This window comes from Actinia tenebrosa, unplaced genomic scaffold (genome assembly GCF_029948245.1).
Source record: "Actinia tenebrosa isolate PJP-AT-01 unplaced genomic scaffold, QUT_ActTen_1.0 PGA_scaffold0__85_contigs__length_37466705, whole genome shotgun sequence".
NCBI lineage: Eukaryota > Metazoa > Cnidaria > Anthozoa > Actiniaria > Actiniidae > Actinia > Actinia tenebrosa.
The window spans coordinates 3,737,091-3,748,419 of NW_028292569.1; the positions used below are offsets into that span (position 1 = coordinate 3,737,091).

At 38.0% G+C, this 11,329-nt stretch overlaps 1 protein-coding gene and 1 long non-coding RNA gene across 2 annotated transcripts in view; one reads left to right on the forward strand and one right to left on the reverse strand.

The window, feature by feature from the left end:
- Positions 1-3,167, reverse strand: part of LOC116304702 (gamma-aminobutyric acid type B receptor subunit 2-like) — a 29,262-nt gene extending 26,095 nt beyond the window's left edge. Inside the window, exons 1-3 of the mRNA XM_089026033.1 lie at positions 2,946-3,167; positions 2,057-2,194; positions 767-1,039 (exon numbers count right to left, since the gene is read on the reverse strand). Coding sequence (XP_088882159.1) covers positions 767-1,039; positions 2,057-2,194; positions 2,946-3,167 — 633 coding nt within the window. The remainder of the gene's footprint in view (positions 1-766; positions 1,040-2,056; positions 2,195-2,945) is intronic.
- The window catches only part of LOC116304703 (uncharacterized), a 31,690-nt gene extending 21,781 nt beyond the window's left edge, over positions 1-9,909 (forward strand). Inside the window, exons 3-5 of the long non-coding RNA XR_016119074.1 lie at positions 848-1,051; positions 3,032-3,207; positions 9,693-9,909. This is a non-coding gene — a long non-coding RNA (uncharacterized LOC116304703). The remainder of the gene's footprint in view (positions 1-847; positions 1,052-3,031; positions 3,208-9,692) is intronic.
- The last annotated feature ends 1,420 nt before the right edge of the window (positions 9,910-11,329 follow it).

Sequence of the window (11,329 nt, forward strand, 5' to 3'; positions counted from 1 at the left end):
TTTGTAAAATATTTCGTAAATTACGTCAGGGTAATAAGGAATATCCTTATCCAGCCGACAAAACATCCACTCGGCTTTTGTTATATCAGAAACCTCGGGAATAGACTTACCGGTAATTTCAGACAAAATGTAAGAGATGTCTTTGTAATATTTCCCTAGCTTTAATTTTTTCAATGTCTTCCGTAGACTTTGTGGGGTTGGCTCTTCTAAATGGTCTATGATTTTCTTCTTTACTTCGTTGTCTAAATATACCGGCCGATAACCTTGGATATGACTCATCCAGTCCCTAAAGTATTTTATTCTCTTATAAGGTGTTTTCTTACGACCTCCATTGGCGTAATATTGCTCTCTGGTAGCATTTCGTACGGCATTACGAATATTCTTACCACATTCGTAACACTGTGCTGACGTGTCGTCTTCTATTTGCATTTTCTTACCACAACACCAGAAACCCTTGGGCTTGGGTATGTTAACTTTGGATCTTAGGCAAATTATGCGGAAGTCATTGGTGAACTTTTTACATTCATGCATATATAAGACAAATATTCCCAACATAGCAGCAACAAATAACAAGACACGGGTATTTTCCGCTGCCGGCGCCTTCCTTAAACCGCCTGTAAAACCCGTAAATCTTTGACATTGACCGCGAGTCCCCCTTACTGCTGCTGCCGTGCCCTGACTTTGCGGATCAGCCCGGATATTGTTTAATATATCGATAAAATATAAGGTATCCGCACAGTTTTATGCCTGATTTACCTTACCTTACCTTTAAGTTTTCAATAGCCTGCCTCGGGTGATCAATAAAACTCTCGTAGGTAACAATACTAATGTTATTCTCCTTCAACAGGTTAGCAAGAGAGTTACTAATGCCCGTGAAGGCATCGTTGTTCATTTGGAGGATGGCTACTCGCTGCCATTTGAATCTTTTGACGATGGCGACTCTACCAAGGTTAGAGTAATGCTCCGAGGGGTTTGTTCTGAAGTACAGAGGATATGTGGATTTGGAGGAGAGAAGAGGAGTAGCGCTTGAGAACCCAATCTGAAAAACAAGGTACGAATACTTGTTTGATCAAGAACTTTGGAAAAAAATCAATAGTTCCATTCACAGTTCCCTGCGCCATCTTGAAAGTAGCCGTGCCTTTGCATCGAAGCGACTTGAACGGTGAGCTTGTAATAATAGAGACATGTGAATAATTTTCCGAGGTGTTAAAAAAGAAGTCTAACATAGACCTTTTCTGAGATAGCGAACATGCTCCGTCGTGGTCTAACTTCGGTACAAACATATTTTGTTTATCTTGCCGTATATGGTGTCGTTTGTACCGAAGCTAGGTCACAATGCATACTTTTTATCGAACTCAGAAAAGGCCTATTGCAAGCTCACCGTTCGTCTCGCTTCGATGCAAAGGCACGACTTTCAAGATGGTGCAAGGAACTGCGGTGAAAAGGACTATTCTTATTCTTTGCTATAGTAGAGTTAGTTACGAAAAAAATGATTTTAAAGAGAACGTTAAGTGCATATGAAGAAGTATTTAAGAAAGAAAAAAGAGGAGAGGTGATAGAGAGGAGCAAAAGTGGTTGCAAAAAGGAGAAGGTTATAAAATAACTGTTATAAATGTCGCGCTCTGATTGGTTTGGAGCGCGTGCTTTATGAGAGCACATTGCACGCACGCGCACTTTCCGTTGCGTCATTCCTATCTATTATTGTAATTTGTATTTTATAAAAGAAATAAAAAAATTGCTTGCTGTGCTGTGTGCAGTCATAAAGCACTTGGGGATTGGCAGAACACTCGAGAAGTGTCCAGGATCACTCCGCTACGCGTCGTGATTCTCCTAACACTTCTCTCGTGTTCTGCCAACCCCCGCTTGCTTTATGACAGCACACAGCACGCGCGCGCGTTTTCTATTTCTTCATCATCGTTAAAAGAAAGAAAGCAATCAATAAAACAACGAACATATTATTTTGAAACGTCTGCCAACATGGTGTCGATGTCGTCATCAAAGATCTAAACATTCTCTACAAACGTTTTTGAAGAACTCCTGGAAAAGTGCTACATACCTGTATAATATTCCAGTAGTGTGCAGCCTCAGCAACAGGCATGGTAGCCTTCGAACACCCGGGACCCAACAGCATGATCTTGGGATCTACTATCGATATGTATTCAACTAACGCCTTGACGGACTCGCCAATATTGCACTTTAAATATACGAAGAAATCACGGAAAAAGTCAAGTGAAGGTCTAGATGAAATGGTCTTCGAGAGAGCTGACGTTTAGATGCGGCCTGACTTGCATAGAGTTAGCTCTCCCCAGGTGCCTTTTCTTGATCAAAGTCAGGGAACGGCTAATTCACAGATTGAATTAGGTTTTGCAGAGACGAGGGAGGGAAATTACAGAAACATCCCACCCACCCCCCATTCAAGAGAAGAGCCCGCCCAGACGAACTCCGCTCTCATGTGATACCAAGTCTAGGAATTGAGCCCAAGAACCCAGAACCCAGAAGTGAGAGTGGAGTATAGACTACCGCTTCATCACCCTTGATTTCTGGCTTAAGGACCTTAAGGCGCGATTACACGGATCAATTTTCTCTGCAACTTGTCTCGCAACAACGTCGCGACACAAGTTACAAGAGTATTTACACGCCAACGGAGACGCCATCGTTGCCAAAAGTAGAAACGAATTCTTCACGGAATAATTTTCTCTGCAACTTGTCGCACAATAGCGTTGCGACACAAGTTGCAAGAGTATTTACACGGCAACGGAGACGCAATCGTTGCCAAAAGTAGAAACGAATTCTTCAACTTGCTGCAACTTGTCTCGCAACAGATTTTAAATTGCGCTTTAGGCTACACGTTTCAATGCTCCATGCAACTTGTGTCGTAACGCCGTTGCAAGACAAGTTGTAGAGAAAATTACTCCGTGTACTCGTGCCTTTAGTGTGTTATTTACCTTAGCGTCTTTAATAACAAGCTCTAGTTCATAATCCTTCAATATATCAGAACTGTTATTAATATCCTCGATTGCCATCTTTACAGCAGGGATGATCCCTGCCGAGTTCCAACCACCCCTACTCGTGTCGATTCCAAACAGCCCGCCTATTAACAGCTTTTGACGTCCGCTCTCACCGAGACAGAGCCAAATGAGGATCAGAAACAATTTGAGAGAAGCCATGTTCCTGGACGTGTGTCGTCAACGATACTAAAAACAGAAAGTAAGAAAAATATTTCAAATACCTTAATTATTGTCTTTCTATTTCAAACTGTTGTTCTTGTGTTTTTGTTCCTGTAATTTTTTTGTTATGTTTGATTGTTTATTTATATTTGTCAAATATTTGAGAAATAACGCGCGCGCTGCCATATAACAACAACAACAACTTTAATTGTACCACTCTCTTATAGGATTTACAGCAAAAAAAAAACTACCCCCCCCCCCCCCCACCCCCCGGGCAACATCTCGTAGCTTCTTCTAAAAATTTGGCATCCCCCCCAATTCTCTGAAAAAAAAATTCAAAACCAGCCCCCCCATTTTACTGGTAAAAAATTTTCCGATCTCCCCTAAATTTCACCTGTCCCCCTCTGCCATACATTATGAACGCAGCCTAAGAGTTTGTTTTTTTTCAACACATCTCAATGTTAAAGAAAAATTATTAATGACTGACAAAAATCAAGTAGGCGGTCCACTGACTCATCGTAATTCAAGAGGAAGTTTTTAGAAAGTTTGGTTTTGGTAAACACATTAATAATCGAATTTTCCCCAATTACCATAAACAAGTACCGTTGAACTTGAACTCAGTTAAGATTATATTGTTTACGCGTTCATGTTGTGACAAACCTGCGGGACAAAATTCATTAATGAGTTTTTTAACAGCTTTCTTTTTCGCTGTTGCAACTAATTTATTGTCTGAAGTTTATATTATTTTATCCTAGATTTTGAAATTTTTAAGTAATGTAGTTTCGAGTCGAGTAAGGAGAAAATTCAATGAACTTTCATGTGTCATTCCCGCCCTTGAATAGTAAATTTTCATTTAATTTTAATGAAAACAGTTTAATCCGTGCCACCGTTCAGTATAAAGCACTGAAGAGGCGCCGAAAGAATAAACTTCATTAAACCTCCCAGAGGGCTTTTCAGGAATAATATCTAAAAATACTACATTCACAATTAAGATTCTAAAAACATATAAATAGTAATAATTCCAATAGAATATCCTAAAGAATATACGAAAATTATTTAAGGAAACTCTTATATGATGTCTTAAAACAATTTAAAGACTTAATAGATTCGAGTGAATCTGGCAACTTATTCCACAAAGTCACTGCTCTATATACAGTCCTTTGACTAAACGTTGTCGTTTGATCGGCTTCATCCCTACGTGCCTAGACAGAAAAGCATCATAGGGATAATAATTCACAGTTACTAGCTGCCGCATATGTTATCTAACACGTCTTGAGCTCGCTGTTTTCGATCCCATTTAATTTGCTGAAACCGTGTTTCGAGCATACGGCGAAGATTTAACGCTGGCGAGCAGTTTGGATGATGCAAGTTCTGGGTAATTTATCCGTTATCCTTTTCGGTCTAGGCGCGTAGGGATGATCCGATCAACGACAACGTTTAGTCAAAGGACTGTATAAAACTACGCTGACCAACAGCAGTACGACACTTAGGTATCTGCAACATATTCTTATTCCTAGTGTTACGATCATGTACCTGAGATCGTAATTTAAACCTATCAGAAAGATAAGGTGGAGCTATACCCTTCACACATTTAAATGAGTGCTCGAGTGCTAGGTAACAGTGGAAATTCCAGGTGAACGAAGTTTCATCAAAAGAACCTGGTGGTCGATACTGTCAAATGCCTTTAAAGGCTGTTAATTCTTTGTTGTCCATTGCGTTCAAAATAATATATAGCACAATATAGTACAATATATAGCACTCAAGAAGTGTGAGAAGCAAACGCTTCGGGCGTTTTTCTCTATTTATTTCATACTTACTTTCTGTGTGCTTTATTCCTGAACGGAGCATAAAATATTGACTGAGCTGTTTTATTAGTTAATTAAAGTGCTACTTGAACAAAATTCGCTTAAATTTTGAAGCTACCCAAAGCTTTGCTTAAGTAATCTTTAATTTAAGACTCCAAAAAATGGTTAGAATTTTACTTTTTTTGCTCGACATTAGGATATTGGTATGAAGCATTCGGGTCGAGAAGAATAGTCCACTTCATAGTTTCCGTCTCGCGCGCTAGAGACATTCATGCGATTGATTGTCCAAGGTTGCTGTAAAAGTGTTTATCATCGCAAGGTTACTGTCGTTTTCGCTTTGATGCACGTTGAATTTAACTTTCAAGACGGCGCAGCAAACTGTGAAACGGACTATAGACCCCTTGCCTTATTGCATGTGACGTCAAAGCAGCTCAATTTGGAGGACAAAACAAAAGAATTTCAATCTCATGAGAATTATCGTTATCGAAACCTATCGTTCTGTCCTCCAAATTGAGCTGTATCAGTGCTGCAAGGGGTGTATTAGTCAAGCGAGGTATAAGGTCATTTACTCAACTAGAAAAAAAAACTCATAAATACAAAGTTTGACTTGAATTGGTTGAGTAAATGACATTACAAGGTAAGACCACTGACCTTAAACTCTTTAGCCGTGAGACAATTCTCTACTTTCACATCCCCATAATACTTTGCGTCTTTGGGGGGTAACCAGAGGGTAAAAACCTCTGAGGCTGATCAGACAATGTTGACAATGCCTAGTTTGGCATCCAAAAATAAAATGAAGAAGTAAAAACCAGAAAAAGATAGAAGCTTGAAGACGTTTAAGGTAAATTTTAAACATTTTTTCGTAAGTCCATACATTTTCTGTAAGACCAAAATTCTTGATGATCTGTACACGCAAAAATAACTTGGAATAAACTGATAATCAGTATTGTACAGATAAAAGAAGGTATGATATAAATTCAATTAAGAAACCTTTCAATTTGGGACAGTTTTTGATTGGTTACCCCCAAAGGTGCAAGTCATTATGGGGATGTGAAAGTATAGAATAACAGTATAAACGGCGCCGGACCAGGATATTTTTTGCTTTTAAAACCTACTTTTATCGGTTGAAAGGCGCTAAAAACGTAAATATGTAGTTGAGTTAGCCTTATTATCTATTATCAGATCATTAAGTGGGGAATCTTGAAATGAGTTTCAAATTTTGAACGATTTTCGTCTAAGTGCCACTTTAATGAAGAAAAAGGAGAAATTCCCCGATAATAGCATATTGACTGATCACTTTTTCTCAGCACGCACCATTTCCTTGAGTACGTACTCGAGTACTTCGTAGTCTAGTCCAATATAGTCATGATATATTCGAAATATATTGATATAGATGACAATAGCAAATAATCTAATTCTCAAGGCAATTACGAGTATTGTTCTTAAATGAGGAAGTATTACCCACTAATGGTTAACGCTTGTGGGGTGTAATAAAAGACTGAGGTCGTACGGAAGACAGATTGAAGTAAAATTTAGCGCAAAGCAAAAAGTTGAATTTATGGCTAGAGCATCTGTTTTGTTTCTCGGCACGACACACTGCTATCTTTCTACTTATTACTAAAGATCACAATCATCTATTTGTTCATCTACTACGAGAGACAAGCGGGTTCAAAAACGATGATTGCATTGAGGTCCCGATACCCTTTCGGGTCTTGCTGAAGAACAGAAAATTAATTACTAACATTGTCATGATGATGAATGGCGAAGCATATGTCAGATATTTCCCCGTACAGTACTTTTTGGTTACATCGAATTCGAAAACATTTCCTCTTGCTCTTCTTTTTTGGGGAGTTTTGTGATTAGGCGACAGGGGGGAGAGGGGAGACGGAGGGGCGGAAGGAGGAGGGGGCTTATTCTGTACTAGTATTTCTTATTATGCCTTTTCTGCGGCTTTTCTTCTCTCTCTTCTTTTCTTCTGCTTTTTTCTTCTCTTCTTCTCTTCTTTTTCTTCTTTCTTTCTTCTCCTTCTCCTTCTCCTTCTTTTCCTTTTCCCAACGTTCTTATGTTCCACTTTCTTCTTTTTTCTACTTCTACTTCCAATCAATTGGTCAAAACACATTAATTTTCAATAACCACCACACTTGTTTTTAGCTAGTTATATCTTCTTAATAACCACCACAGGTCTGCCTCATTTATTCTCATTTCATTTCGTAAGTACGCCATACTTACAGCGATTAACGTTGATAAATATTTTTAATACAGCCATCACCTGCTAAATCAGGTGAATCTATTCTCGTCGAAGAAAACTACTCAGTCCAAGAAACTTTGAGTACAAAAACACATTTTAGATTTACCAATCACTTTCCTCATCTTTTGAATTAACTACTGTTCACAGGGTTCGACATTCGCATTTTCATGAAATTTTACTCCAGCCGTCTTCGTATCATTAGCCGATACCCTCTCCCGCCACCATCAATACTTACCTTATATTAGCGAGAAGCTTTTCATGAGAAAACTGATTTTTCCAAGGGTTTTCTTAGATGATATCTTTGGAGCTCTGAACACAACTGAGCGGAAAAGATTTAGCCAAATGCGTCTATAGAAAATCCCCAACAAGACCTCGAAGTTAGAGTAAATGAACACCAATTATTGACCCACTGAATGTCTTTATATTATTTATGACTTATCTTAATTGATGGTTACCATAGAAACCAGAGGAAACAACCAAAAAGCCACCTGGTGCGGCAACAAGGATGTTTTGATAAGTAAAAGCTTTAATTTCTAATGAAAAGCCGTCGAAACTATAAACAGTTTTACTTTTATCTAACTGTAATAACTATATATTGAATAACCTCTTTTTAATTGCGTTTGGAATAAATTTTTCGTTAAATTCTCAAGCTTTTCTCGCTTCGCGGTTTTCAACTTTCAATTTTTTACAGTGCTAATGCGGGCTTGATATGCATGTTTGGGGCTAATCGATTTGATTAAAATATAATTACGGACAGTTAGCTTGAATAAAAATCATATTATCTTGCTTCATATTTAATCCTCAAACACCTCGAAAGATTATTTTGCTGGGTAATCGCTTGTTCCAGATGCGTTAATTGAATTATGTAAAATGAAAAAGTCAGGTTCTTTTAGTTATGAACATTAATTTAAAAAATGAACATCGATTTAAAAAAAAAAAGAAAGAAAGAAAGAAAAGAAAAAAATGGTTATTATAATCCTCAAAACGAATCTCCGTTATTGCTTTATTATTAATATCCTTTATAGCACAGCGGTTTTTAGGAAGAACAAGACCCTGAGGACAGGGTAGAATGTGACACCTGGGTGGGGCATTTAGATGTCTGAGTCTCTTAGTATGTAAAGGCGAAGTGAAAACATGTTTCTATATAAATTTAGAAAGACAGCAATAGAACTACGGTTGGGTAAAACGTTTATGCCATAAACTGATCGAGAAAATCTATCAAGTCCTATTCCCATTTTGCTCCGGAAATCCGAAATCCAGTCCATGTTTTCGCTTACGTAATCATTGACGTCGTTGCCATCGACGGTAGCACGGAACTTATCAGTAGCGATTCGCTAAATCTAAATGTTTCATTTAAAACGGTAATTTACTCATGACTTCCCTCGAAATTGCTTTAAAGTTCATAATTCTCTCAAGTTCTTGATATATCTTAAATCAAATTATAATTAGCGCAAAGCATCATGAACATTTACAAACATCGCCACTTTCATGGTGTCGCCGCTAAGACAGTTTTCTTTCCCTCCAACCTCGAAAACGTACTCAGAAATCTGTCATGATTCACAAAATGTAAGTCATTTTTTATCAACGTATCGTTAAAGCGAAGTGTTTTTTTTTTTTTGTTCTCAGAGATATTGGGGAACGTTAAGTAGTGAGATAAGGAGACTTGAATAAGATTTAATAGGCAATCTCTGTTAAACCCACTCAAAAACTATCCGCTTGGAAAAAAATATTGTCATCTGTGAAATAAAATATTTGTTAAAGCAAAAGCTTAAATGATTCCGAAAGTCTCCTATTTCAAGTCTCAAAAAATTCTTCCTAAAAATCAATTGCGCTATAATTTCTAATGAACTTGAAGACTTCATTTAATTTCTGAATAACTTTAACGCGATTCAATTCTCCCTAAGTTCTTTAGAAGTTTCTAGGGAATTTTGAGACAAAAAACTGGAAAACAATTTTGACGGCACTAATAAAGTGCTGCATGCGAATTACGAATATTTTGAATTGATATCTTTTGCACTGGTGCCAAGCTTGGACAGTTCGTGTGAAAAAAGGACATTCACCATGAGTATTGACAAGGGAAAAATCAACCTTGATAAGAAGAGTTTTGGTATATATATCTGTTAATTATTATATAACATAGCGATAAAATAATATTATTTAATTTAGTAAAAGCTAAAAATCTAAATCATTTTCAAGCGAAGAAAAATAAACTAGTAACGTTATGAAGATAAAAAGATTAATGCGTAATGAAATGTTGGGAAATAAAAACTTTAGAGACGAGGCAATTGAATAAAACGTTTTGCATCAACTTTGGACAGGAAAAGTAGAAATTGAAAGTAAAAAAAACATCAAAATTTGACAACATGTGATGAAGTCAAGTAATAGCTGTTTGATGAGTTATGTTAATCAAATTCTGTTCTTATTAAAACTTGTAAGTAAACAAGCTATGCAAATAATTTTACCATTTCATAGATCATCTTTCAAGCTTCTTGACTTATTACCACTCAAACCGTCAAACTATGGGCACCTCTTACTCACAGATCGAACCCTGGAACAACCTCTGGGCTGATCTAAGTCAGGACACGGCAAACTCATAGATCGAGCCCTGGAACAACCTCTGGGCTGATCTAAGTCAGGACACGGCAAACTCACAGATCGAGCCCTGGAACAACCTCTGGGCTGATCTAAGTCAGGGTATGGCTTACTCACAGATCGAACCCTGGAACGACCTCTGAGCTGATCTAAGTCAGGACACGGCAAACTCACAGATCGAGCCCTGGAACAACCTTTGGGCTGATCTAAGTCAGGGTATGGCTTACTCAGAGATCGAACACTGAAACAACCTCTGGGCTGATCGAAGTCAGGGCATGGCCAACTCACAGATCGAACCCTGAAATAACCCCTGGGCTGGTCTAAGTCAGGACACGGCTAACTCACAGATCGAGCCCTTGAACAACCCGCTTGGCTGATCTAAGCTCTTGGCTGAAGTCAGGGCACGGCTAACTCACACAGAGCGAAACTAGTGAAATTTATCGTGTTAGGTTTTGCGGAGAAAGTAAAAACCGGAGAAGAGCCCTCGAAATAAGAAAAATACCTAACGAACTAAATTTATTCACAAATATACACAGAAGCTAGCCATAAAATAATCCTTACCGATTTGTTGTGCATCTGAAGATGTGTAAGCTTCCTCATGTCCTAACGGCTCAACAATACGTATTTCCCAGCGGAGAGGTTTAATCTTCTTCTCCTTCCAAGTTATGATTTATTTTCGTTGATATCTGACAAGAGTTCGTTTTAAATATTACGACTTCTGAGTCTCTAATTTTGATTGGCTAGTTTCTTTCGTTATCTCATTGGTTAGTTTTTAGTATGCAATAGCCAAACAGAAAACAGCATGGAGGAAACGGATACCGACTATGCAGGCTCACTGTAAGAATCACGACAAGTTTTGGTGTTAGTTTGTAGCAAGAGAGCATAAATAAGAGAGCAAAACTTCTTAATATCACGCGCGCCATATGAATTCCCTGTTTGGCTATTTTTAGTAATCAGATGGAGTTTAAATATAGCCTTACCCCACTCCCGTGCGTCAACTGGCGGCGCACCTCTTTCCGTTTAGTGACCAAAACGACACTGAAACGGAAAGAGAGCGCGCGTGCTAGTTTTTTCTTGATTGTACATTGTGCATGTGCGCAGTAATGTAAACACACCAGAAAATTGAGAATTAATTTTTCCAAACATGGTGCATTTCAGCACGTTTTCCATTTGTTAAACCTATATAAATTTTCATTACGAAACTTTAGAGAATTATGAAAGGAATTGGCTTAGCTTTTAACAACTGATTTTTATTATAATTTGGCATTTTGTGAAGTCAATTTGTCAGGCAAGTTTGAAAGTCAAATTTGCATATCTTTACAATAGAAAAAAAACATTTGACACTCATTTACATACAGACTATGAGCATGCGCAGATGTATATCTCTGACGTTGGTTGGTATTCATCTGAACAGCTGTATAGTACATACGCCGGTAAGGTAAATTCGTTCAATGAAACTGAGGAAAGGCAACGCAGGATAGTTTTCACTCAAGCGCGCGTTACGCAACGCGCATTGA